At 41.8% G+C, this 27,660-nt stretch overlaps 1 protein-coding gene across 1 annotated transcript; it reads left to right on the plus strand.

Annotated features, from left to right (window-relative positions):
* Positions 1-27,313, plus strand: PSAT1 (phosphoserine aminotransferase 1). The gene is made up of 9 exons (XM_083403511.1): positions 1-157; positions 2,861-2,921; positions 3,583-3,652; positions 4,677-4,882; positions 13,948-14,120; positions 14,916-15,085; positions 20,490-20,618; positions 22,341-22,478; positions 25,102-27,313. Exons 1-9 carry the CDS (start codon positions 98-100, stop codon positions 25,205-25,207), a joined length of 1,113 nt encoding a protein of 370 aa, XP_083259637.1. The 5' UTR covers positions 1-97; the 3' UTR covers positions 25,208-27,313.
* The last annotated feature ends 347 nt before the right edge of the window (positions 27,314-27,660 follow it).

Consider the following 27,660-nt stretch of genomic DNA (forward strand, 5'->3'; position numbering starts at 1 on the left):
CGCTCAAGGTCGCTGGGCTTCGGCATATCCGGAGAGGCCGCCGGGCTGCAGCCCCACAAAGCCGGAGGAGGGACGCGGAGGAAGCATCGCCTGGACCATGGACGCCCAGAAGCACGTGGCCAACTTCGGCGCGGGACCCGCCAAGCTGCCGCTGCCGGTACGTGCTCCGCGGGGGCTCCATCCTGCAGGCAAGATGCGGGGGGGGGGGGGAGAATTTGCACTGCGCAGCCCGATCCTATGCATGTGCCTTCGGAAGCCCGTGTCGCCGTGGCTGCAGTCCTGTATTCACGTAACCATGGGAGCTGGCCAGGCTTGCTTCCGAGTAGGCTTGCGCTGTAAGTTGGAAGTCAGCCCCGCTCAACTTAAGGCTGCCCTTCCGATAACGCGTTGCGGGTGCGCGCTTTTTGGTGCGCTCGGGACGGGGGTGATCTAGTTCGCAGCAGGAGCTGCGGATCGTTGATCAGGGAAGAGATTCCCTGAATCGGCATTCCGCAGTGCTGAGAGATGTTGCAAAAGGTGCGCGCTTGTGTCCCCGTCCTCTCTACGCTGTTCCGTGAAAAGATCAACAGCTATTACACCGTGGAAGCGATATCTCCAAGGGGCAATTTGCAAGTGTTTGCTTTAAGTGCAGAGGACATTACCGCATTCTCCCGTCGGAGAGCTGCCTCGAGACGCGTGTTAGCAAGTTGTAACAAAGGAGGGATTTTGCATTCGTGGTTAAAGTGGAGCAGAGGGTGAGAAGGGCTGGGGCTTTTAAAAAGGGCTGTACTGGATTCTTGTCAAGTACGCTAATTAGCTGGCAAGTTCGCACTAGCTCGCCTCTTCCTATCTTCGTTTATCTTCTTGCTGTGCTGGCATCTTCTATGCTGGCAGTGAACTAAAGAGCTAACGCCTTGCTTTTTCAGGTACAGTAGTAAAGGGGGGGAAATGTATTTTTCGAGGCTGTCCCCAAACATCTGGCAATTCCTCCTCCTCTTTTTAACTCCCAAAGCCTTTTATTGGAAGACTGCAAAGCGCGTTTTGTCTCTGACTCCCACTCTCTTTAAAAGGACATATGTCTGTTTTAAAATGTCGAACCTATGCTCCCATATCTATTATTGGTTACCCATTTTAACTTCCTATCGCTCCTAAACAAATGCTTTGCATGGCTTTTATTACAGGATAACGTTTTGTTGAGCTGTAACACAAGCGCCATTTCAGGGGTTTTAAGAACAGTACACATTCTGTGGAGGTGTGTCCCAGCAGCTGTGGAAAAACTACCTAAATTCCCCCCTTCCTTTCTCCAACAGCTGTGAAAAGGAATGTAGTTTGCTTGGTTTTTTTCCAGTTGAAAAAGCTACTAATATCAGAGCTCATGGAAGAAAAATGCTTACCCCTTTTGTTTGTGTGTGGGGCTGGAATTAAAAGAACCCTTTGTTTACCACTGCTGAATAAATGCTTTGTGAACATGTAGGACAGAAAAACATTTGCAGATATCCTAGTTTAATGTCAGGCGACTGGAGAAATAGATTTTATACAACATATGATAGTAATAAGCTGACTGTAAACTCATCTGCTCAGAAAGTTGCATCAGCATCTGTCTTGATCCTATCACATCTGGGAGAGGTTTGGCTCCTTCAGATATAAATTATTTTTCCAGCTTTACATAAGAATTGCATTCCTAAGCGCTTTAGTTAGTTTAAAGCACTCTTGTGCATTGTTCTCTTTTGGACCTGGGAAGCTGCATGGACATAGCCGGGGGGGGGGGGGGGGGAGGCAGCTGCCCTGTCCTAATCTTTTTTTAGTATATGTGCTGCCCAAGCGAGCACTCTGCCCTGTCCTAATCAAGTAAATCAATAAAAATATTTAACTGAGGTTCTCCCTCCCCCCAAAAACATAAATCCTCGCTACACCCGTGGGAAGCTGTGAAGTTGTTGCTACTTTCTAAAAGACTGCTTTAGAAGTCTGCAGCAAACATTTTCATTTGAATTAATCTTCGTACATAATATTCTGATAGGGATGTGAACCTTGTGGTCCTCCAGATGTTGGGTGACTCCAAACCTCATAAGCCCCAGCCCACATGGCCATGGAAGATGGAAGCTGTAGTCCAACAGCAGTTAGAGAACCAGATTGCCCATCCCTAATAACATGAGTTTGATGCCTTTTCTAATCAAAGGATTGTGCATTAGTGTCTTATTGTTGTGCTGAATCTGATTAATCAGCTAGAAAGGAACTTTGATATTCCATAGAAGTTGTACTTAAACAATGGCTATTGAAAAATGCCTTTATTTTTCAGTGGTTTACTGGGGGAAAATGGTGCCCAGTGTTAGTAATGCCAGATCTGATCTGTCCAAAATACTGTGCATGAAAATGATAAATTAGGTCATTTATTCCAGCAGTCTCTCGCAAAGAGAGAATGACTCCGGATGCAAGGTGTTTTTGTTAATAACTCATTCCCAGTGTAGGACAGTGTACCTGAAACACTGAAAAAATCTGTGATTGGCTGCTAAAACTTTAGCCATATTGAAATAACCATGGACGACACTACACATAATCCGATCCTGTTGAATCTGTCTTTTTTAAAGTATAAGAATTCATTTTTATTAGAAATATACAAGCTCAGAAAGCATAGCTCAAAAGTAGAAGGTGCATGCCTAGTGTGCAGAAAGTCTCTGGATGTGTCTTTGGTATCTCCAGTTCTACAATAGCAAAAGGAAAAAGAAACAAAAAAGGATTAGGTGATAGAAAACAACCTGGTATAATTATGTCTGCCCATGCTTGGATAACACATACACTTACAAATGATTCTATATAGTAACTAGGATTTGTGAGATTTGACATTGAAATGTCCACAATGATATCGAATTGATTTCTTTTGTAGGTATTGTTAGAAGCCCAGAAAGAGTTGGTGAATTATAATGGCCTTGGCATTAGTGTTCTTGGTAAGGCACTCTTACTTATTCTTGATGTCTTTTTAGCATTTGGAGCTTTTAATTGTATTTTATAATGAACACAACAAGGAAGAGCTACACATTTAAATGTAGGCATTCCCAGTTTGAGAATTATCCTTTCTGAAATATCTCTCCAACTTTTATCCCACCCTTGCACCAATGAGCTCTGGAAAGTAGATGTCCGAAGGGGCCAGGGGTGTTCATTTTCTCTTGAGAAACTGCAGTTGGATCATAGTCACCCAATGAACTTTGTAGCTGAGCAGGACTTTGAACTTTGGTCTTCCTGAGCCACCTGCAACACTCCAGCTACGGCTCTGCAACACCAGCTCTTGCTATTTCACTTTACAGTGAAGTGAACTGAGAATCCAGCTACCTTTGCAGTTTCTGCCCCCTATGGTACTGAAACAGAAGCTGTCACCCTGGTCTAGCAGTTTCCTCAAGGGTGTAGGAGCTCTGATGTATGTAGCTGTGCTGCCTGAAAAGAGTTCTCCATTCATTGCAGTGGAGGAAGTGGACATCTGCACACAGTTCCTGTACCCACTGACCTTCTACCTCCATTGAATAAATGTGAATTAAAAGATGGCAATTTTATAAAGCCAAATTTATTTTAGTGCTACGGTTTGTCATTTCTGATATATTTATTTTGTTGCAGAAATGAGCCACAGATCATCTGATTTTTCAAAAATTGTCAAAGCAGCTGAAAAGTCCTTGCGTGAACTCTTGTAAGTGAGCATTTTTATTCACATTCTAAAAAGCCTTTAATCTGAAGACATAGTAACTGTAGTACAGTTCCCACTCCATGTGTAATTTCTTTACAGAAAGTTCATCAAAGTGTCTGTTTTATTGATATGGACACAAGACCAAACACTTCGTGCTCCTGTTCTTAGAATGATTTGTTCTTAAAAGGTTTCCAGCAGGTTCGGTTACTGCTTCTAATATTGTATTGGCAAGTGCAAAATACATGTAATACTTGCAGCTGTAGCCCAGTACCATGGGTTAGATGCAGATATGGAATATTTGCTCAAGCTTGCTCTGAAGAAGTCAAGAGTAGGCCTTCTTTTGTGGTGTTTTGCCAACAGCTGTCTATGCTTGAAGACTGGAGCATGTGAAGTGTCCGAGATCCACAGGGCAGCCTAGAATTCTGCCTAGAATATCTGGGAGCAGGCTTCAAGCGATGCTTCACAGACTCCAAACAAGAAATGTGCAAAGAGATTAGGTACTTTTTTGCATGTATCTGGACTGGCTATAAATTTTGACTTCCGCAGTTCATTCTGGAACAGCATTGTAAGATTCCTCACTGCTAAAATTTGTTCAGCAGCACCAAGCACACGCCTAGTTGATTATCTGTAATTTTGCATTGTCATCAGTCATCCAACCACAGCACAAGGCTTTCTTCTTTGTGTTATATTAATCTGACTGGTCCAGTAGCAGCATTTATAGAGCTTCTGGAACTTAACAACTTAGAAGCATTTTTCTTATTTTCTTTGGAAGCTGAAATATGTAGACTGTTATATCTAATGCTTATTAGTCTGACAGAGGGTTATAATTGAAATATTGTGTGTATCTGTTGAAATACTGGATAGTAACTGTTTACAAGTAATGTAAAACATCATTTTAACAAAAAAGTTTCATTGATCTATAACTGATATTTTCACCGGGGATCTAATTTGGAGAACAACAACTGTCAAATCTTTTTATTCCTGAACTGATAGTATTGTTTCATTTTCCTGATACTTCTTTGCACAGAAATATACCAGACAACTACAAAGTGATTTTTCTCCAAGGAGGTGGATCTGGACAATTCAGTGGTGTCCCACTAAATCTTATTGGGCTAAAAGAAGCCAGGTGTGCTGATTATGTGGTTACAGGAGCTTGGTCAGCAAAAGCAGCCAAGGAGGCAGAGAAATATGCCAAAGTGAACCTTGTTCATCCTAAACTCTCTAGTTACACAAGTAAGTAAACTTGCAAACTTCAACGTTTGTGGAAGCTAAACTGTTGTATGTGCATTTTCTTGCCTGCTTACTGTCTCTGTTATTTATAAAAACAAACTGCGAGTGTAATATTTACTACAATCCTAAAGAGAAATGGGTCCCAAAGTATGAAAACTGGTTATCTCATTACCGAAATGCAGCTATTCTTATGATTTGGCCTGGATAAGAAGCTTTTGCTGCTGCTTCCTAGCCCTTGACCTTGACCATCTTTCTTAATGGTCTTTTCAAAAACTGCCAAATTTGCACTGTTGGTACCTGTGAACCCCTTCATGCAAAACTAACCGCTTCTGCACATTGCTTTTAGGAGAGGCTAAATCTGGCTGTTACACTCCCATCTTGGCCTTCCCCCCCCCCCTTTCTGTGGGCACATTACATCAAAGTTATTGGACCATGTATGGGTAAAATTGTGCGTGGGAGAAAAAAGAAAACAAAAGTTTAGGAGCATGGGAAAATCAGTAGAGTGAGGATCAAAGCAGAAATGCAATTTGACAAGAGTGCTGGCCTGGAAGTACCCATGGTAAAAAAGAATAGGGCAACTTTCTGTATCTATGAAACACATCTTGTTCTACCCGCTCAACCAAATGCATGATGATATTGTGTGTCTGCTGTGCAGTGCATAAATTAGCGTTCTGTCCCCGCTTTCAGAACAGCTTATGAGACTGTGCAAACGTTAGGTAAAGGAAAGAGACTGTTACGTCCAGTCATAGGTGACTATGGGGTGTGGCGCTCATTTTGCTTGTGAGAATGATGGGGAGGGTTTTTTTTGGTAAGCAATGTAAGTAAATGCGTGTCTACTTGCAAGCAATCCCTACTGAATTCAGTGAGGCTTACTCCCAGGAAAGCAAAAGTAAGTTTAGTTGAACTCAGTGGCGCTTCTGCATGCACAGATTCCACTTAGACCTCTGAGTGGGGAAGCAGATGCAACTTGACTAGTAAATCACTTAAAATACTCTTAAATTAGGGATGCAGGTGAGCCTAGGGCTTGCTGATCAGAAGGTTGGTGGTTCGAATCCCCACAACGGGGTGAGCGCCTGTTGCTTGGTCCCAGCTCCTGCCAACCTAGCAGTTCCAAAGCATGTCAAAGTGCAAGTACAGTCATACAGACTGTACAGACGCTTCAGGTTGTGTTTTTTTGGGTTACAGGCCCGCCGAAACCTGGACGTACCAGAGCAGGTTACTTCTGGGTTTCGGCAGTCGTGTATGTGCAGAAGTGCCGAATCACAACCCACGCATGCGCAGACATGGCGCTGCGGGTTACAAACGTGCCTCCTGCACGGATCACGTTTGCAACCCGCGTGTCCACTGTAGATAAATAGGTACCACTCCTGCGGGAAGGTAAACGGTGTGCGCTGCTCCGGTTTTGCCAGAAGCTGCTTAGTCATGCTGGCCACATGACCCAGAAAAACTGCCTGCAGACAAACGTCGGCTCCCTTGGCCAGTAAAGCGAGATGAGCGCCGCAACCCCAGAGTCGTTCGCAACTGGACTTAACTGTCAGGGATCCTTTACCTTTTTTTAAAAAAACAAACACAAAACTCTTAAATTAGTTGAAAATATGTTAAATATATTATATGGAAGTTTATTTAATATTTTTATTAAATTTACTACTTCCTTAAATATTAAGGCCCTCCACTGCCACAGGGAGCCTTGTCAAGGTCCTCTGCTGCTGCAGCGAAGTGCGGCACACCCTCTGCCACCATGGGGAGGTAGTATGGGACCTTCTGCTGCGGGGGAGTGTATCGCACCCTCTGCCACTGTGGAGAGGTACGGCGAACCCTCTCCCACCATGGGGAGGCCTGGCAAGGCCCTCTGCTGCTGTGGGGAAGTGTGGCATACCCTCCACCACTGCAGGGAGGTTGAAAACCAGATATCGCCCAGCCCTAGTGCCTGGTTGGGGAAGCCTGAATCTAAAGCTTACTTATCAAACCTTTATTAGGCATTATACAAATAAAACCATAAAAGAGAAAATAAGATATAAAAGCCTTGAAATATATATAAAAAGGCAGCAGTTGGCTACATACATATATATATATATGCATATAGAGTCAGTGGTTTTCCTTGTTAGCCTGCTCCTTGGAGAACTGCTACCAAAAACTCGGCTACCCCCGCCGTTACCCTTTGGTCAACGTCGGATAGGCAGAATCCCACACATTCACCTTGCTGGGGTTCCAGACCACCCAAAAGAGGGGACAGCACGCGTTGACGGAGCGTACGGTACAATGGGCAATGAAAGAGAATATGCTCTACGGTGTCCGGGACATTCATAGAACATCTGCAGAATCTCTTGTTTCTGGGAATGTTTTGATATCTTCCCCTGACAAATGCTGAGGGAAAAACATTCAAACGGGCCAGCATAAAAGCCCTACGTTGGGCTGGGATTATTAATTTAGTGACGTAATTGGCTCTGCCAGCTAAGATATTTAAACCATAGAATATGGGAGAGCAAATTTTGTTTACAGCTGCCATAATATTTTGCCTCTCGACATCCTTTAGTCTAGTTAGGATATTATGGAAAATGTATTGCTCATTAGAATTGTACAGGGGCTCCAGCTCGATGCCTAAAGATTCAATCTTTTTTTCGAGGTACTGATACCATCTTGATTTGTAGGAGTCTTTGAGCAAATCTGCGAGCAGACTTGATGGAGGGCAGCGAAAATGGCAGCGTAACCAGTACTTTATTGAGGTGGACCAGGCCCAATATTCCATTGTGTGTATGCCTATTTCTGCACACATTGTTTCATATTTAATCGCAGCTGGGAGTCCAAGAATACGTCTCAAAAAGCTGGAGTGAATCTTTTTTAAATCACTATTATATGCTTGGACCCATAGCGGGATTCCATAGAATATCTGGGATTGCACTTTTGCTTGGAATATCTGATTGGCCGCAGGAATAAATTGATTGCCTTTCTGATAATAAAAACGGGCAACTGCTGATGAGGTGCACTTTGCCTGTTTTATGGCATTTGTGCGATGATTTGCCCACCCTAAATTGCTCTGGAATAAGATTCCCAGATACCTATAGATTTTCACTTGTTGGATTTCTTGCCCTCTTATTTTCCATTTCTCTAATTTCCAACCATTCGAGAAGACCAAAATTTTTGTCTTCTCGTAATTTATAGAGAGTTTGTTACATTCGCAGTAAAGAATCAGAGAAGATATAAGACGTTTCAGACCCAAGCTCGTTAATGATAGTAGAACAGCATCGTCTGCGTATAATAACAGAGGAACTGGTTTCTGATTAAGTTTAGGGGCATGTGATTCTATTTTTTGAAGGTGATCTGGCAAGTCTGATAAAAATAAATTAAATAGAAAGGGGGCAAGAATACACCCTTGTTTTACCCCTTTCGAGTTTGGGATGTCTGATGAAAGGTGACCTTTGGTGTTAAGTTTGACTTGACAGATATTGGAAGAGTATAAATTTTGTATTAGAATCAATAAGCGCTGGTCAATTTTTAATTCTGCAAGTTTCCTCCACAGCTTTGGGCGGTCAATTGAGTCGAATGCACCACGAAAATCTACAAAAGCAGCATATATCTTAGATTGCCTTTGAGATCTGTATTTTTCAACCAAATGCATAAGTATAAGGCAGTGGTCTAATGTAGAGCAACCTTTGGAGAAACCTATTTGTTCTTTCCCTGGTAAATTTAGATTTTTCATCCAGGTGAGGAGTTTAGATAAAAGGTGCTTAGCGTAGATTTTCCCTATCACTGATAATAGGCTTATCGGTCTATAATTCCCTGGTTCTTTTGGGTCGCCATTTTTAAAGATTGGGATAATTATTGATCTTAACCATATCTCAGGTATGATCCCATATTTATCTATGAGAGTAAACAAGTGAGCTAAGGGTTCTGCCCACCAATCTATATAGGTCTTAAATAATTCTATTGGTAGACCGTCTGGCCCAGGAGATTTCCCCGATTTGAAATTTTTAACTATCTCTCTAATTTCCTCTTCTTCTACCCTTGGCCACTCCTGGAGTTTATTGATTTTATTTTTAGTGGTTTCATTTCCTTTAAGTTCACTGTGTAGATTGTTAAATACAGATGTAAAATATTGGGACCATTTGGATTCTGCAATTGGTGGTAGAGTTAGTTGATTTTCGGCTTTCAATCCTCCGTACACTAGGTTCCAGAGCGCTTTGTTGTTTTTACTCTGAATTGAGTCGAGTAATTGTAGCCATTTTTGGGTTGCATATTTCTGTTTCTTTTCGGCCAGAATGTAATGATATTTTCTTTTTTCATCAAGATAAGAGGGCTCTAGTTTAGTGCGATTATTTTTAAATGTTTGGCGCAGTTTTCTTTTTAGCTGGAAACATTCATCATCAAACCAAGGGCTAGCGCTATGTTTAAGTACCCAAGCTTTAGGTGGAGTACCGAGTTCTACGAACATTTGGAAGATTTCATTATAAATTTTCGGAATATCGCTGTAGGAATTAGCGGTCTTTAAGTTGGATAATACTTGCTTTCTCAGGTTGGCTGTAAGTTTTTGCCCCACTGCTGCGCTCATTTCCTGGGACCATTTTAATTGGGTCATTTGTTTGTATTGAGAGGGTTCTATGATATTGTGCTTGGTTATTTTGGTTTCATCCTTTAAGTTAATAGACAACAATAATGGCTGATGGTCGCTTTCAGTACGCGTTCCAATTTTGAGGTCTATGATCGAATTTATAATATTATAAGGGACAAGAATATAGTCGATGACACTGCATCCTCGGGGGGAGAAGTATGTAAACTCCCCGCTTCTATCGCCTTTTGTTGTACCGTTCACAATCTGCAAATTAAAGTTGTTACATAATTCAAGTAGGCATAAGCCTTCGTTGTTTACAACCCTATCTCTGGAGAATCGTCCTATTTTCAGGGCATGTGCGATATCATTATCAGTGTTCCAGTTTAGTTTGCTACATAGTTGTTCATTGTTGGTTCCCACTCTGGCATTAAAATCACCTGCTATTATCAATGAGGCATTTGGGTATTTGTCGGTCAAATTTTCTATATAAAAGGTTAGTTGTGACCAATTATCACTGTTGCTGTTGTTTTTGGATGGGGGGATATAGACATTTACAAGTAGCAGAGTATCGTCTTTTTGGGTTAAAAGTAGAGCTTGTGCAAGTGGTAAGCATTTTTCTAGCTGCTTGATTTCAAACCCTAAGTTATCTTTGATCATACAACAGAACCCTGCTTTCGGCCGGCCCTTCATGTTTGTTTTCAATGCGGGTTTCGTATAGGAGGAGAATCCATTGATTTTAATATCTCTAGTTGACCATGTTTCTTGTAGAAGTATTAATTCAAAATCTTTAAAGAAGTTCATTAGGTCTGGGTCTCCATCTTTGTTTCCCCACCCTGCAATATTCCAGGACAGCAAACGTAGGATCCGTTTTTGAGTTGGTGGCTGGTTGATGGCATTTAGTCATTCTAGTTCTGTTATTGAGTCTAGCGAGGGATTTTGTCTTGTGCCAATACAGCCATTTGTCGTTGCTTTCGGTGGGGGACATAATGGTGGATCTTTTAGATTCTTTTTTGGAGTGCGGGAAATTAAAATTTCCTCCCTTTCTTGATTTTCTTCCTTAGCTGTTCCTTGTTCCTGAGAAATTTCTGTGGTTGGTGGACTATTATGGACAGTAGGACTGTTTTCAGTCTCTACTTCCATTTCTTTAGTCTCATTTGATGTTGAGCTCAGTGTGTCAGGTCTGTTGGAGGTCATCTTTTGTTCGGCAATATTAGAATCCTTTGTAGTACTTAAATAAGGGGTACCTATTTCGTTTGGAGCTAGTATTTGATATCTCAGCCAGGAATTTGTAGTCTCATTGCTGGAGTTTTTCCTTGTCATTTCGTATTTTAAAGGAGGCTGGATTTGAAGCTCTGCATCTATGCATCTGAAAGTTCCATTAGTAGCTCTCTTTTTAACTATGCATTTTGGGGAGAGGGCTGGTAAGTGTGGAGTTTGATTGTGTATTGTTTCTACTGCATTTTGTTGACCTTGTTGGTGAATTTCGGTCAATCTGGCCTGTAGTTTCGTCAGTTTACTGAGTATGTTTATTTGTTCTTTATCTGGTAGGTTGGTAAAGTTACTCAGCAGATCTTCTTCTTCTGGGACTGTCCAGTCTGTTGTGTCAAGGGCGAGGCTGTTATTTGATGCTACAATCGCATGGTTTGGGAGCTTGGATTTTTCTTGCGTGATTTCCCGGATAGCTGGCTGCGGTTTCTCCCATCTACTGGGTTCTTCCACGGGAGTAGGGCAGATATCGGCTTCTGGTGGAATGGCCTTGTTCATCTTGTTCTGTCTTTTGGATGCTATCAATGGTCTGAGTGATATATCTTCAAAGTGTCGACGTGGAATAATTCCTTTCTGGGCTAGATGAGCCTTTTCCCTTAAGATTTTGGTTGGAATTCTATGACTACCAAATCTTAGTAGTACTTTTTTGGAATATCCATCGTTAGTGAGCCTCTTGACTGCTTTTAAGTCAGTCCTTCCCCCCTCAAGGCCTAGGAGCAGATTTAGATGATGTCTGGCCCAAAAGGATGACTCCCAGTAAGGTAGGGGCCCTCTGTATGGAAAGATGTGGAGAACAATCTCACATGGCCTCAGTATCAGGTTGACTGAGTGAGGGGGGCTTCCTCTGATTTTTGGCTGGTTTAGAGGTATAAATTTGTGTTTATTCTGTTTATCTCCAGGGCTTGTTAAGGATGGCAAAAGGGGAATGAGTTGCCTCCTTTCATCTGGGTTATCCAGCTTCTTGAAGATGTTTTGTAATTGTTCAAAGATTTTTTGAATTGTTTGAGCAGTCAGTAGGCAGCATTCCTCCAGCAGCTCCACCTTTCTATCAATTAGTACTTGTGCCTCGGTTATGGGAGTAGTAGCCTTATCCTCGTTTATTCCTAGGGATATCTCTTCAACTGTCTTTCCATGTAAAGAGTTGAGGAAGGTTTTGGGAGGAGATATGTGCTGTTTTTGAGGTAGCAGATAATTATCTAGATTACTCTGTTTGAAACCAGAGGGCTCTGCGTCAGTTTCTGTATCAAGACACCTGAGTCTTTTGGCTCTTCTCATTGCAGATTCTTCTTAAATCAATGAGATCAGACTTCTAAATAGAGTGATGAAGTGTTAAAGTTCTCAGGTCGCAATCTCATTCAATTTTCATTCAGTCCTAGGTGGGCTGCTGCGAGGAGTTTAAAACTGGGTCCAATTAGAGCACTCCTTTGCAGTACCCCCCCCCCCTTCTTCTCAGTTTGTTAAAACAACTGAGATGTTTGGGGGTCCACGAAATTAAAGGTGGTGGGAGAAATTTGTGGTTTTATGAGTTTGTAGTTTTTAGGGTTAAAAGCCCATTAAAAGTCCTTTAAAATCCTTGGAAAATCCTTAAAAGTCCTTAAAAAAACCTTGGAATAAGTTTATCACGCGGAGTCAATGAGAAACTGGGTGGGAGTGCCTTAAAGCCCGGGAGGGAATGTCTGAGAGCCTTCGTTAAAACTTCATTAAGTCCCGGCACCGAGGAGGATAAGATAAGATGTTCAAAAGCACAACAAAGTAGTGAAAGGAAATAAAATCCAAAAGAAGGAGAGGAGCCAGCAACAAAGGCATTTAGTTAAAAGATTTCTTTGAGCTCCGATAAGAGCGTCTTACCTCGGCGCCATCTTTTTTCCTCTCACATTGCATCTCTTTATCTGTCCACTGTAGATAAATAGGTACCACTCCTGCGGGAAGGTAAACGGTGTGCGCTGCTCCGGTTTTGCCAGAAGCTGCTTAGTCATGCTGGCCACATGACCCAGAAAAACTGCCTGCAGACAAACGTCGGCTCCCTTGGCCAGTAAAGCGAGATGAGCGCCGCAACCCCAGAGTCGTTCGCAACTGGACTTAACTGTCAGGGATCCTTTACCTTTTTTTAAAAAAACAAACACAAAACTCTTAAATTAGTTGAAAATATGTTAAATATATTATATGGAAGTTTATTTAATATTTTTATTAAATTTACTACTTCCTTAAATATTAAGGCCCTCCACTGCCACAGGGAGCCTTGTCAAGGTCCTCTGCTGCTGCAGCGAAGTGCGGCACACCCTCTGCCACCATGGGGAGGTAGTATGGGACCTTCTGCTGCGGGGGAGTGTATCGCACCCTCTGCCACTGTGGAGAGGTACGGCGAACCCTCTCCCACCATGGGGAGGCCTGGCAAGGCCCTCTGCTGCTGTGGGGAAGTGTGGCACACCCTCCACCACTGCAGGGAGGTTGAAAACCAGATATCGCCCAGCCCTAGTGCCTGGTTGGGGAAGCCTGAATCTAAAGCACGACTGGTTAACCTGTGGCCTTCCAGCTGTTGTTGAACTACAATTCTTACCATTCAGAACCATTTGTTGTGCTGTCTGGGGCTGATGGGAAATGTAGTTCTTGATGCATGTGTAGCTTATGCATGTCACCATGGGGAAAATGTCTGTAGCAGCAACTTCTACACAGCCATTTGCAAATGCTGTGTTGGCATTTGGGTGTGTGAGTAGCCTGTTAAGTTCACAAAATACATTGGCATCAATGAGGATTAGCATGCATCATGTAGATCAGGGTGGACAACTTATGGCTTACTAGATTTGCTGGATCCCAACTCCTATTAGCCTCAGCCAGCATAGCAATGGTCAGGGATGATGGAAATCATAGTCTGGCAGCGTCCGAAGGGCCACAGGTGCCTCACCTAACAACCTTATTATGCTACAAAAGATTACATTCTGGCTTGAATGTTGAAATGATTTTGAATGGTGGTCTGTTTTTAGCATCTTGAAAGGACCTGGTATCCTGTTTATTTAACACACTCTACTACTTCCATGATGAGAAAGTGTGGTGGGTGTTTTTTTGAAATTGCCCATTTCTCTTTTGTAGCCATTCCAATAATGAATTAACTTTGCTAGCAAAGCAATAGAAATTTGTTGAACCAGAGTTGCTTTCAAAGTTCAATATTTAAGGGAAAGTTGTATCTCATCAGACTTCTGAATCTGCTGACTGGGAAATATTTCCATTGTTTCTCTCTCTGTTGTCTTACCTGCTTCAGAAATTCCTGATCCAAGCACTTGGAACCTTAACCCCGATGCCTCTTATGTCTACTATTGTGCAAATGAGACGGTTCATGGAGTGGAGTTTGACTTTGTCCCTGATGTTGGAAAGGCAGTTTTAGTGTGTGATATGTCATCCAATTTCCTCTCCAGGCCGGTGGATGTGTCTAAGGTAAAGTTCCAAAAGGGCAGTTTGTTCGTTTGCACAGAGTAACCTAATATCTCAAACCTTGGTTTGCTCAAGCTGATTCGTGTAATGCTTTTACTCACTTGTTCAATGAGCATGACTAAATTAGATCCATTAATTTCAATAGGTCTGCTCTGAGTAAAACATATTTAGGATCACATTGCAAGTTATCACCTGAGAAGGACCTCCTGAATGTATTTCACTTTCAGTACAGTGGTACCTCACAAGATGAATGCCTCACAAGACGAAAAATTCGCAGAACAAAAGAGTTTTTCGTTTTCTGAGTTGCTTCGCAAGACGAATTTCCCTATGGGCTTGCTTTGCAAGACGAAAACGTCTTGCGCCTTTTTTTTAAAGCTGTCAATGCATTCCTATGGGAAACCGTCAATACACAGTGGTGCTTCGCAAGACGAAAAAATTCACAAGACGAAAAAACTCGCAGAACGAATTAATTTCGTCTTGCGAGACACCACTGTATATGCACTGTTAAGTGATTTAGCTTGCTAATGTTTCACAGAAGTGATCTTTTCCTTAATTTGTATGTGTTCTGCTTATACAGCCATACCTCGGAAGTCAAACAGAATTAGCTTCCTGCAGTTAATCGGAAACTGCGGAAGCCCCGTCAGACGTTTGGCTTCCAAAAGAATGTTAAAAAACCGGAACAGTCACTCCCAGGTTTCAATTCTTTGGGAGCCAAGGTACGACTGCAATGTACAAATGAGTACATGGATTTAATATCCATTTCCCCTTTCTTTTCTCCTCCCCACTTCCAATGTCAAGTTTGGTGTAATCTTTGCTGGTGCCCAGAAGAATGCAGGCTGTGCTGGAGTTACGGTGGTTATAGTACGTGAGGATTTGATTGGCTTTGCACTCAAAGAGTGCCCGACAGTCTTGGACTACAAAGTGCAAGTGGAGAACAGCTCACTATACAACACTCCTCCGTGCTTCAGGTAATTTTGCCACAGTACAATATCCTTCATTTTGCTAATTACTCGGAAGTTTACTATGCAGAGGAGAGGTTAGGAACGTCCAGTCTGCGGGCTAAATTAGGCTCACCAGGCCTCTCCATTTGGCCCCCAAGGCCATTTTGGCAAAGCCGTGCCCACCTGCCCTATACTAGATAAAGACATGACTGGGCCAAGTGGAAGTTTGCAGACATCTGCAAATGGTGCACAGTGCTTTACAAACTCTGACAGTCAGCCGATGATTGCATAGCGCCATGCATGGCATTTTGCAAACCCCAGTGATCAGCTGATTGCTGCTGATTTGGTGTACAGTGCTATGCAAAAACAGGTCATCTAATGTCATTGTGATGTCAGACTATTGGACAGGTGGTTGTCTGAACCCACTGGATAAGGGGGATAAGGTTCCGCCCCAAGCTATTCCGGAAAAAAGCTACTCCAGAAAATAAATATTAGTTGGTTATGTCTCAGTGACATAACCAAATTTTCCCAGTGAAATAAAATGTCAGGGTGGTATAAATTTTAGCAGAGTTCCTGCTTTTCCTGAATTGGTCCTCAGCAGGACTGACTACAGACTTGAAGATACCCTTGACATAATGCTTTCTTTGGACTTCCTATTCTGCTGGCAGATAGGCTTACATACCAGTACTGGCTAATTCTTTGTTGTGCCCTTGATGTAGTGTCACATTGTGGCACTGTGCGAAAACTGCAGAGATGGTCATGGCAGTGCCAGGTCTGCTTCTGATCATGGTCTGAATTGAGCCGAGAAATTCTCTGCCCATAGTTTCAGTCCCTTCCACTGCCTACCTGCATCTCTTGACTTGACTGTTTCAAGCTGAACTGGCTCAGGTGATAATTTCCCCAGACCAAAATCCCAACCAACAACCATGCCTTTTCCATTTTAATTGTCATCTAGGCATCATGGTTACTAAATGGAATTTAATTAGCAGTTCTGGATGCAAACAAGGCAAAACTGAATAAAGGGTTACTCTGTGTGTTTCTGAATTGCTGACAGCAGTGAAGCTGTGCTTTTGTTAGTAGGGTAATTAGGAGTTAATAGTTACTCAAGAGGTGAGTGAATGTAAGTGTGACTACTGAACCAAATACTCTTCAGATCTACTGTGTGAGCACATGAATTATGTGAATGGAAAATTTTAGTTATGCAAGCAATTCCTACAGCATCTTTCTGTAATGGGTTAGGAGTGTAAAACAGGCATTTCATTTTTTTTCTTTTTTAAAAAAAATAATATTTATTAGGTTTTCCACAAATACAAAGACAAAGTTGCAAGAACAAAAAAACCAAATACAACAAAATAGAAAGAGGAAAAAGGGGAAAAAGCAAAAATACATAAAAAACACATTCCCTCCACCACACCAACACAAAAAAAGAACAAAAAACAAGAACATTCAAAAAGAAAAGATTTCCATTTTTCAAATTTCCTCTTTCAATAACTTATTTCCTTGGCCTCCTCCCACCCCCCTTTTTGTATTCCAGTTATTAATCAGATCAGCAAATTCTTTCCATCTTTCACTGCTTATTCACTTATTTACCTTAATCCATTTAAACCTTATTCTTCCATTAATATCACAAGGTAAGTAAGCTTCTAAAAAAAAAAATAATTTGGCCAAACTCCAATTCACTAAATGAAGAAAAAAGAAAAGAAAAAACCTTAGATCTTATACCCTTAAATCCTAATATTATATACCCTTAAATCCTAATATCTCAAGTCTTTATCTTATTTCCACTAAAGCCAGATAGAATCATTCCACCATCCCCCAAAAGTTCTTAATCATACAATATTATACTAAATACTATTTTTAAAAGTTCCCAATTTTTCCCACCATCTCTTCCCCCTGGTTTCGGATTCTGCCAGTCCTTTTTACGAATTTTATCAGTCTTTCCTGTCAGTGATTGATTCACTCAACCCGGTTCCCTTATGTCCGAGGCTCTTAAATCATCTGCCTGCAAGTTTCTTTCCCAGCCTGAAATTGAGTCCCAAAGAACTTCTTTCCCGACGTCTCCTTTAATCCTCTTCAGCACGCTTGCCCAAACTCCATATTTCAATTTATAGACCAAGAGATATTCCAAAGCGTACTCCACAGTCTCTTTGGGGTTGCGGAAATCCATCTTACCAAACTTTCCCGCAGTGCCACCCTCCAACATACTAATCATCCATCCTGCTTTACTCAGTCCGAGTGGGGCACTGCCTCTCCAAGTCAGTCCTTCAACCTCCATGCATTTCATTTTTTTTCAGGCATTTAAATCCCCATTTCTAAAGGTCTGTTTCAACTTCATAGGATGTACCGATGGAAAAATGTTATGAAAGTTACCTTGCAAGTTGGAGAAAAACCATATCAGATGCAGGAGTTCAAACAGATCTCTTAGTATTTAATTGTGCAACATGTGTCTACCACCCCCTCCTCAAACCCTTTTCCATCACTAGAAGTTTCATACAAATTTTATTCACACATGCCAAAAGTGACTTATTCGATAGTGAGTGCTGGCAGTGTTCTGGAATATATGGAGTATTTTAACTTTCTTTATTTCAAATAATTTTATATTGCCCTTTAACTAAACAGTTTCAGGGGGGTTTACAACCCCATCAGAAAAGCACCATTTCCTTCTCCCTGACAAGCCCAACCCAGACATTGCAAGGATTTTAAAATTTGGAAATATGGCTATGCCATATAACACGATGGGTTGTTTCTGTCTGGCTAAATAGAAAAACCAAGAAAAGCTTCTCTGCGAAGACAAAATGGGGTGTGGTGGAAGGGAAGAACGCATCATTATTGATAAAGTACCCTATTTGACCAGTGGTGAGTTTTGCATCTATTGGTCATTTTTGGTGCCTAGTTTAAGTCCCTCCCCATTACATTATTCTAGTAACCTGAGTATGGAGTGAAAGGTTTACATGCATGGAAAATAATTTCAATTAAGAAAAACTGAATTCTCCTTGAAGCCATAACTGCTAAATTATCAGTAGCTTGCATAATAATTGTATACTGTAGTAGGGACATAAAACTCAGGGCAGACAATTGCAAACTTTTAAACTTCATTTTTTCTTATATATTTGTAAACTAGTTACCCATTTTTTATAACATTCCATATTTACAGTGCTGTAAAATTTGTAACCTGCAAGTTGGCTGGATGTTTCTGCCTCGTGTTTGCTTCTTGAAAACAACATGTGACTTGCAAGAGATTGACCAAACTCTCTTTCCTTTTTTCGGTAATTCTGACTGTTTCCCTTTCTTCTCTGTGCAGCCGTTAGTTGGCTGGGGACCTGACCTGAATGTCCATGAGCTGCTGTAGTGAAGCACTGAATTAAATTATTCCAATACGGATCGTTTTAACCTCTTGCCAAAAGGAGTCCTGGCTTCCTGACGTTAATCTGCTGCATGAAGATTAACAGTGCTTTCCCCCCCCCTGGGGAGAAATCGCATTTCCTAGCTACAAGGATTTCCCTGATATTCAAATCTATGACTAAACCTGCTTTGGGGGTGGCATGGAAGCTTGCTATGTGGCTTTTAAAGTGGGTCAGTCTATTACGCCCCCTGCCCCCACTTATTTAGTGAGTGTCTTTTTTGTGGATCATAAAGGCTTATGTGAAATCCATATTTCATACAGGATTTCTCTGAGTGTGGGGCACTTTTGCAACAGGTGTGCAAATATAGAGAGAAAGAGTGATGTGGAAATGGAACAAAATAGCTAAGGAGCAGGAATGTTTTATATTTTAGGCTTATTGCCTGCCAAAGACTTGTGTTGTGGCATCAAAGTCTGTCCTTTTGTCTGGAAGGTGAATTAGAGCCCCCATACCAGCTTCAACACAATTCACGCTCCACATTGGAACACTGATTTCTGGGCGTTCTCTGCTTCCTTAATGCTCATGGCTTTTGTGTAATGTCCTGGAAATGGGGCATGTATCTGAGTGACAATACAGATTTGTGTGATTCTGGGACCAAATCCAGGCACTGGCATAATGCAGCTTTACAAATAAAAGGCCCACGATCCTGCTTCCAAAGTAGTGACCAACCAGAAGGTCCCTGGAGAAGGCAGGCTGCTTAGAAGGACACTCCTGCATGCCAACTGAGTAGGGTGAATGATGCTTTTCTGCACATGGGGACAGTAGAAGATCAGATGACTTGGGTGAGCACTGTGAGATACAGTTGGCTCAGGCTATTTGCTTACAATAGACATTGTTGATTTAGCAATAATCCAGCTTGGTTCAATAGGAGCAACTTCCTAGTTAGCTGAGAATCTGAGTTGGGAATCTCTGCCTTGAATTCACAAGGTAGTCTTGGGTCAACATTATCCCTCAGCTCCCCACCTGTAATATGGAGATGATGCTATTCATCTTCCTTGCATTCAAAGTGGCAATCCTTACAAACAACACTGTAATGTACTTTTAACAGTCTTGAGCACTATTTGAATGCTTAATATTAATAGTAGTTATAGTAAGTATGTCTAGGATTATGGCTATTAGCTTTTTACAAGCAGTTTAGTATGCAAAGTGACATCCATGGGAAATACCTGTGATCAAGCAGAATTCTCTCTTTGTAGCTAAAATCACGGACAATGCTTTGCATTCTGATTTTCATTCAGTAGCTGTTTTTGGAAAAGTTTGTCAATGGCTGCATGAAAGCAGCAGGACAGTATTGTTCTTACTGGCTGTTGCAAAAAAGAACAGCTCAAGGTGTAAAGGTTTAAGTTATTTTAAATAGGAAATAGGTTTGATGAAAATGTTAATGCTGTCACATCAACAGGATGCCAATGCCAGCAATATCTTTCGCAAGTTTGAATGGCTTCTCTGCCACTTGAGCCAAGATCCTTTAATTTGACCAGTATTTCACAACTGGATCTCTTGTTGGTTAGACCATAATTTCAGCAGTCATGGCAGGGCCTATACAGATGAAGAAACAATGGGAATTTTCAATTTTGCCCCAGCATTATATCTACATCCTCCAATTGTCTCTACGGTATTGTGTTCCCAGAGCACTGTTACCCAGCAGCTAGATTCTAACTATAATACAAAGTATTATATAGGAAGTTCTCTTGCTTTGGCTGACAGGTTTCACTTGCCGTAAAATGATGCTTTGCCTTTTTGCATGTGATTTGGCTTGCTTGCTTGCGCCATTTGAAACCGGATGCCTGCCAACACCTTGGCATGACACACGCCTGGTCTTCATGGGGCATACCAATTTAGATTAGGTACTGGGTGCATTTGTGAGTTTATGCATTGGGGACAGATGACTCTGCCTCTTCCCTGTCCCCCAACACGCTCTCTTGTTGGTTTTACTTCTCTTCTATACCATGTAAGCAAAACTTGCTGTTTTTGTTATTGAGACATGAACATAGCATTGCAAATAATTGGTGCCTCCTCTCTTTTGATTCCAGTATCTATATCACAGGCTTGGTCCTGGATTGGGTAAGAAACAATGGCGGAGCTGCAGCTATGGATAAGCTTAGCCAAATGAAGTCACAGATGATTTATGATATTATTGATGGATCCAGTGGATTCTATGTGTAAGTTGTCCTGACTTTTACCATTGTTACTGAAGTGTGCATGCACACGAAAGCTCATACCAATAACAAACTTAGTTGGTCTCTAAGGTGCTACTGGAAGGATTTTTTTTTATTTTATCTGTAATGTGTTTACCTTCATCCTACCCATTTCATAACTTCTAGCTTGTTTGTTCCATTTAAGTGAGATTATAGCCAGGAGAAACTTATTTTCCCCCATGGCAGCTAATACATTTTTTTGCCTGTAGCCGGCCAGCTGTTTAGGAATTCACAACAAAAATTGTGGCCATTATGATGATGCAATTGAGCTGTATGCATCTTATCAGTATGTATCTACTGCTGTATTTTGTGCCATGCTTTTTGACTGGAGGCTGTTTATCTGTGAAATGCCACCTAAGCAACGAAGTGCCTTACTGGACAGAGCAAAATGTGAACAGCTTTTCAGTGTGCCAAGAATCTGATTTCATCATGCAAACTTGCTACAGTTTGTTTGCATTGCGTGTCTCTGCTGTATGCTGGTGTGAAACAGTGAAATTGTTTTTTAAATGTACTGTGTCTGCTTGTTGACTCCTTTCAACCACAACCAGAAGTGGCCTAAATTATTTAATACCCATTCTCCTTTTCAAGTGTGAATAGATAGCAGTGCTTTGTTATCAAATTGTGGCAATTGGTTTTTATGCATGTAGATGGCTTAGAAGCCTATTTGGGCATTCAGTGATATATAAACTAAATAATAATAATAATATCACATGGGCTTCAGAGTTCTTGTGGTTGAGATTGTGCTGCATCAGTTGAGCCAATTGCAGGGTTGCATGTGGCTTCTTGGTAATTGTAGCTGCAAATCTTTTGTTGAATTTCTTCTGGATTTGATGAGAATTAGGTGGAAGACAAGTGTAATATAAAATGATTTGCAGCACGTTCTCCTTCCAGTCAAGCAAAAGAGTCCTTCAGCCTTGCCTCTTGCCACTCTCTCCCCTGTGCGGTGCTGCTGCCTTTTTGTACATCTGGGAAAAACAAAAGCTTCATTGGCTTTCCCCAGCTAGAGGAGCCTGTAGTGGAAAAGTACATTTCTTGTGCTAAAAAAATGTTTATTTCATAAAATTTTATATACGACTTGTTTGTAGAAAACAGCAAAGCAGTTTAATTTTGAAAGGCAACCTGCCAGCTTCGTGTATTATTTCCCCTTGGTGCTTATTTAAAAGTTGTTCAGACACAAACATACTCACACATGATTCAAGCATCGTTGGCAGGTGTGTTGAAGATCTTCACACGTGGGGACACATAGTCTTCTCACATGCCAAATGAACACCTGCCAAGTGTGAAGGAGCAGGGGCATGGCTCTTGCCCACGATGGGGCATGGCTAGCCTTTGCAAACGCCTCCATGCATTCTTTCAACATAAAGGGATGAGGTCATCTGACACTTCCCCATGTAATTTCCGTGTAATTATCTTTCAGGTAGCCCTTTAGAGTTTGCAAGTAGAACTGATTCCTGTGGCTGACCAAAGATTATGTCACTTCGAAACATAGGATGGTAGTCAATTAAGTTTTACTCAGAGTAGACGTCCAAAAATGAATGAACACAGCTATGTTAGGCCCATTAATTCCATTAGGTCTGTTCTGAGTAAAACTTAGTGGAATACCACCTACAATTTAGTTCGTTAATATGTGCTCATTTGATAACAAGCCAAAATATGGCTGTAATCATATGTCTGTGAAATTTTCAGGTGTCCTGTGGAGAAGAAGAGCAGGAGCAGAATGAATGTTCCTTTCCGGATTGGCAGCATTAAGGGCGATGAGGCCCTGGAAAAGAAATTCCTTGATCAAGCTATAGAAAACAACATGCTGTCCCTGAAAGGGCATAGGTAAGAGAGAAGTCTGTGGAGAAGCTTTGATTGAGGTTGAGTTACAATGTGACGGAAGGAGCAGTAGGAATTGAACACACAAAAATGAGAGGCATTGTCATTTCTCAGAACTGTGAAAAAAATAATACAGGTTGTATTAGTGCTGAAGCTTAGCTGTGCTTCAGTGTTGTCTGAAAAATCCCTTATATGTGTGACTGCACAGTTTTATAGATATGTTTCAGTTTTTTAAAACTGAAAAGCTGTGTGATAACCAAACCAATTTTTATTTAAGTTTCAGTTTAGAGTCTGGATGCCCAAATTGTCAATGAATTAAGAGTCCATGGGCAGAAATGCCTTATTTGTGTATGATATTTATAGTAAATATTTGACTAAGGTGATAAGTACAGTCACCATTTCCCCAATCTGCTACTACTTAAGCACCATATTTTGGCCATTGGTCATCTACCAATCTAGTCCAGGGTTTCAGATGGAAGACTTCCCAAGTCCCATCTGGAGACACAGGGAATTGAACCTGCAACCTGCTGCATGCAAAACATGTGCTTTACCTCTGAGTTAGGGCCCTTGGCTTCTTGGCCTTTGAGTGATGCCTACCAGCCAGGAATCACGTAATACTGTGCTATGTGGTCACCTGGATTTGGCTATCACATTCTGCTTCCTGATTTCCCTCAAGCATCTGGTTGACCATTGTGTACGCTGGACTTGATGGGCCATGGGCCTGATCCAGCAAGCTATTACATTCCTTAGACCCTTCGATTTTGTTTTGCAGAAAAGCTCAAATGCTGATATAAATGTTTCTGAAAATTTAGCTTCCTTCCAGCTCAGCCCTAATTATTACATAAATGAAGTTCTATTCTTTCACAGTCCTGAGAAAATACAGTATCTTGATCATTCCTTTTAGTTCACTGTTGGAGTTGTATCTCCCCACCCCTGTCTTGTACTGGTGCTGGTCTTCCTCCCACTTTCCTCTTGGCATCTGGTGTGGTGATGCTTCAAAATAAATCTGTCACTCTGGCCTAATTATTGCTCCCCTCATGCAATCTCAAACTCACAGTTCTTCTGTTCATGCACTCTTGGAAGAACAGTAGGAGGAGACTTCAGTTTGTATGCATCTAAAGCATTGCTAGCTAAAGCATTGCTGTCTTTAGAAACGATCCATTATTCTCAACAAGATGTGCATGCCTCTTGTTAGCACACACCAGCCTTCCCCGTCCAAATGTTATTGGACTCCAGCTCCCATCAGCCAGCTGCCAATGTGGCTAGTGGACAAAAATGGTGGGAATTATGGTCCAGCAGCATCTGGAAGCACCAGGTTGGTATAAATTGAGGGTGGGCAACCTCTAGACCTGGAGACCAAATGTGACCTTCAAGTATTAAAGGTTTTATGATCTCTGGCTCATAAATCCAGTGGTCTAGCAACACTTCCTCTTGTAAAAGGTAAAGGAGCCCTGGATGGTTAAGTCCAGTCAAAGGTGACTATGGGGTGCGGTGCTCATCTCACTTTTAAGGCTGAGGGAGCTGGCGTTTGTCCGCAGACAGCTTTCCAGGTCATGTGGCCAACAGGACTAAACTGCTACTGGCGCACAGAGGACCGCGATATGTGCCAGAGCGCACAGAAATGCCATTTACTTTCCCGCCGCAGCAGTACCTATTTATCTACTTGCACTGGTATGCTTTCGAACTGCTATGTTGGCAGAAGGTGGGACAGAGCCCAAGAGGCTCAGTGGTTTAGACCACAGTGCCACCTGCGTCCCCTCACTTCCGCATGTGCCAGTCTTTAAAGCAGCAGAGAAAACCACACAGCTCCTTCCCTGGAAGCACATTGAGGGTTGGTTGCACATAAGAGGCAATAAAATACTCATGGATGCAATAAAAAAAATCAGTGAAGTAAGACATTTACTTGAGCAGGTTGCAATATGCAGCATTTACTTCATCTCAATAGAACAAAGGTACACTTAAAGTCCAAACAAGAGTCTCTGTGCTCTGCATGTTGCCGGTAAGAGAAGAAAAAGCAAGACAGGTTAAAACCAGCTCTCTGGGTCTCCTGTAGGAACTGCACATGTCCAGAAATAAGTTCCCACAGTCAGTATCTGCTTTGGTAGACTAAACAATCTGAGAAAACTGCTTCTTGAGTCTTCTTTCTGTTTCTGGAAATGAATGGCTCTCAATCATTCACCCCAACATCCAGGTCTCTCTATCTGCCGCTCAGGACTTACCACTCCACATTCGGTCTTTAGCTGCCACACCAGGTCATGCTCGCCACTGTCCCTGATTCACAACTTCATTGAGTGCTTTTGCCTTGCCAGAATGTTCCCTTGTACTCTGATAAGACCTCTTGCTTGCGTAGTGGAGGACAGAGTGGGGTGTGTGTAGAAACCAGCCTGCTGTTCAGAGGTAGAATGTACCCTGGAGGCTCCCCCCACTTTTGCCTCTGGCCTTGCTCACCTCTGGCATTTTTTCCCCAAAAAGGCTTGCCCAGAAAGGAGTGCAGCCTTTGGGCTGAAAGAGGCTACTTTCCCCTTGATATAAATGAATGTTCTGGACTACAAAAAGAATATAGTGCACTGGTGAAACTGGAGGACGCTCCAAATGTACTGTTTCCCTGCATTTCCCCTTATTCTTTCAGATCTGTGGGAGGAATCCGTGCTTCCTTGTATAATGCTGTGACAAGAGAAGACGTTCAGAAGTTAGCAACATTCATGAAGAGCTTCATGGAGAGGCATCGGTCATGAACTCGAATTAATTAGTGTTGCCCCTCTTGGAAATAAAAGTGTAATGAATTGGAAGCTGGTGGAAATATTTTATATACTAAAACATCCAATACCACAGTCAAATTTTGGAAACCAATAAAAACCCCAGTGTCTCTTGCATCTGCCCAATATTCAAAGCGGTTTTGACTGTAGAAGATCCAGGCCTGCTTGTCCCTGCAGGACAATTGACCCCAGTGTTTTATCACAGTCCCTAGAGGTATGCAGTTCATTTGTGGTTTTTTTAAGTGGGTAGGTAGGGAGATAATTCAGCAGCCTGAAATAAAATAAAATGTACTGAGGATAGAGGTAAAAACATAGAAAATACATTTTGGGGGGTTGCAATCAAATAATAGATCTTATTCTAATTGCCCCTGCTAAAAGCCTTGCAGGTCTTGCTGTCACCTTATCATCTTGATCTGCTAAATGACACAGTAGCAGTGGTTGAGCAACCTTGGCAGGGACAACAATAGAGGGGTGGTGGGTTAGAGGGGTTGTGGAGATTAGTACTGCATACATGGCAACTCCCTGACATTGTTGTTCTCAGTGTAAGGGATCTGACAAACAATCCCATCTTACGTAAAATATTTCCCCTGGTGCCTGTTTGTTACATTTTCCTGAGGTTAGTCTCCTCCTTAAGAGTGCCATGTGCTTAGTATGGTAAGCAAAGTTAACTACAGTGGTACCTCTGGTTACGAACGGGATCAGTTCCGGAGGCCTGGCCGCATCCTGAAAATTTCATAACCAGAGGACCGCTTCTGCGCACACGTGCGGTGCCACAGAGCGCTTCTGCGTTTGCCGTGGCCATAACCCAAAGATTCCGTAACCTGGAGGTTACGCAACATGAGGTACCACTGTATTTAGATAATATTCAATGGGAACAGATTTTATATGTTTAATAATTCCAAGTACACCTCACTAGTGCCTAAGGGAATTACTCGCAGTCATCCTTTGTTAACATCAGGCCTTAGTTTTTGAAGCAGGAAGCCTGTTAAGTTCTGCTGACTTTGACCATGGAATTGTTAAATGCACACTTAACTATACTATCGTGCAGTTCCATCCTCTGCCTTTAAAATACTGAACTACTTCTGACTTAAAAGACATTTTTCACATTGGCACCCTTCCATTTTACAGCACAGAAACCAAAATCACTTTCTTTCCCTGTGCCCTCCTGCCTGTTTTGAAACCAACATTGCCTTCATGTTCACAAGATCCCACACAATTCCTCCCAATGAACGTTTTTGTTCAGGGGCCATGTCACACCTTTTGTGCCTTCTTGGAAGATGCACTCGCAGCAGAAGGGAGGCCTTGCCTGTTCAGGAACCGAGGAAGCTTCCTTTCCCGAGTCAGACCATTGCTCCCTCCAGCTCAGCATTGTCTGCACTTTCTGGCAACCGCTCTCTGGAGTCTCAGGCAGTCTCAGCCCTACAGGGACACGCTGGGGTTGGAACCTGGGACCTTCTGCACGCCAAGCAGGTGCTCTTCCACTGAGCCATGACCCCCCCCCTGTTGCTCATCATACATAATTCTGTTGTGTTTTTTTTTAATGACCTGTACAGAGATTGTGTCCATGTAGGACACAACTGTCGTGTATGAAATGGCCAACACTCTTAACTTGTGAAAGGGAAGGTTCAGTTTATTGTCCCCTTGCATTCTATTTCATGTTCACTCTCTGGTATAACTTACCCATCTGCCCAATAATGTTTCCCTTAAAAATAAATTTTAACCCAAACTGTTTATTTCTCAAAGACTACATTCATTAGATCATGGCATTTATTTTTTTTAAAGTTCCTTTAGCTGTTTGTTTGTTTTAATGAAATAACATTGTTGATAGAATTTGGCCACCTGATCAGTTCGTTACTCAAGATTGGATTTCTTAGAGCCACGGAGACAGTTATCAATTTCTTGTACAATTTCATGTACACTTTAATAAAATCATCATCATAATATTAAGAACAACCCTTTTCCTGGGGTTTTTACTTAAAAGTATGTGGGTCAAAATAGAAGAAAGTGTCCTCCTGCTTTGTTTAAAATAACCAAGTTTTTCTTTGTGTATACTAAATTGAAAAATAATAAAAGTCTTTTAAAGTATCACTGGTGAATTTGATGTTGTTTGTTTTAACTTTGAAAACTCAAAATGGGATGCGAAGCTATTTTTGAGACACTTTTTTTTAAAGTGAAGTTTTCAATCTGTTCAAAAGCATTTTATGTAAATCTGCTACCTCAGTTCAGCGGTGGACTAGTAAACTCTCATATTTGCACATAGTCTGCATATTGCTTGGTTCAGGCTTCGCCAAAGTGGTTCCCATCAGATGTTGCTGGACTCCAGCTCCCATCACCCAACATGACCATTGGTTAGGAACAATGGAAGCTAGAGGGCACCATGTTGGTTACTCCATTAGCATTATATTCTCAATTAAGCTCCAAAGTCCCAACAT

The sequence above is a fragment of the Podarcis tiliguerta genome (assembly GCF_965153285.1).
Source record: "Podarcis tiliguerta genome assembly, chromosome: 11".
Classification (NCBI taxonomy): Eukaryota; Metazoa; Chordata; class Lepidosauria; order Squamata; family Lacertidae; genus Podarcis; species Podarcis tiliguerta.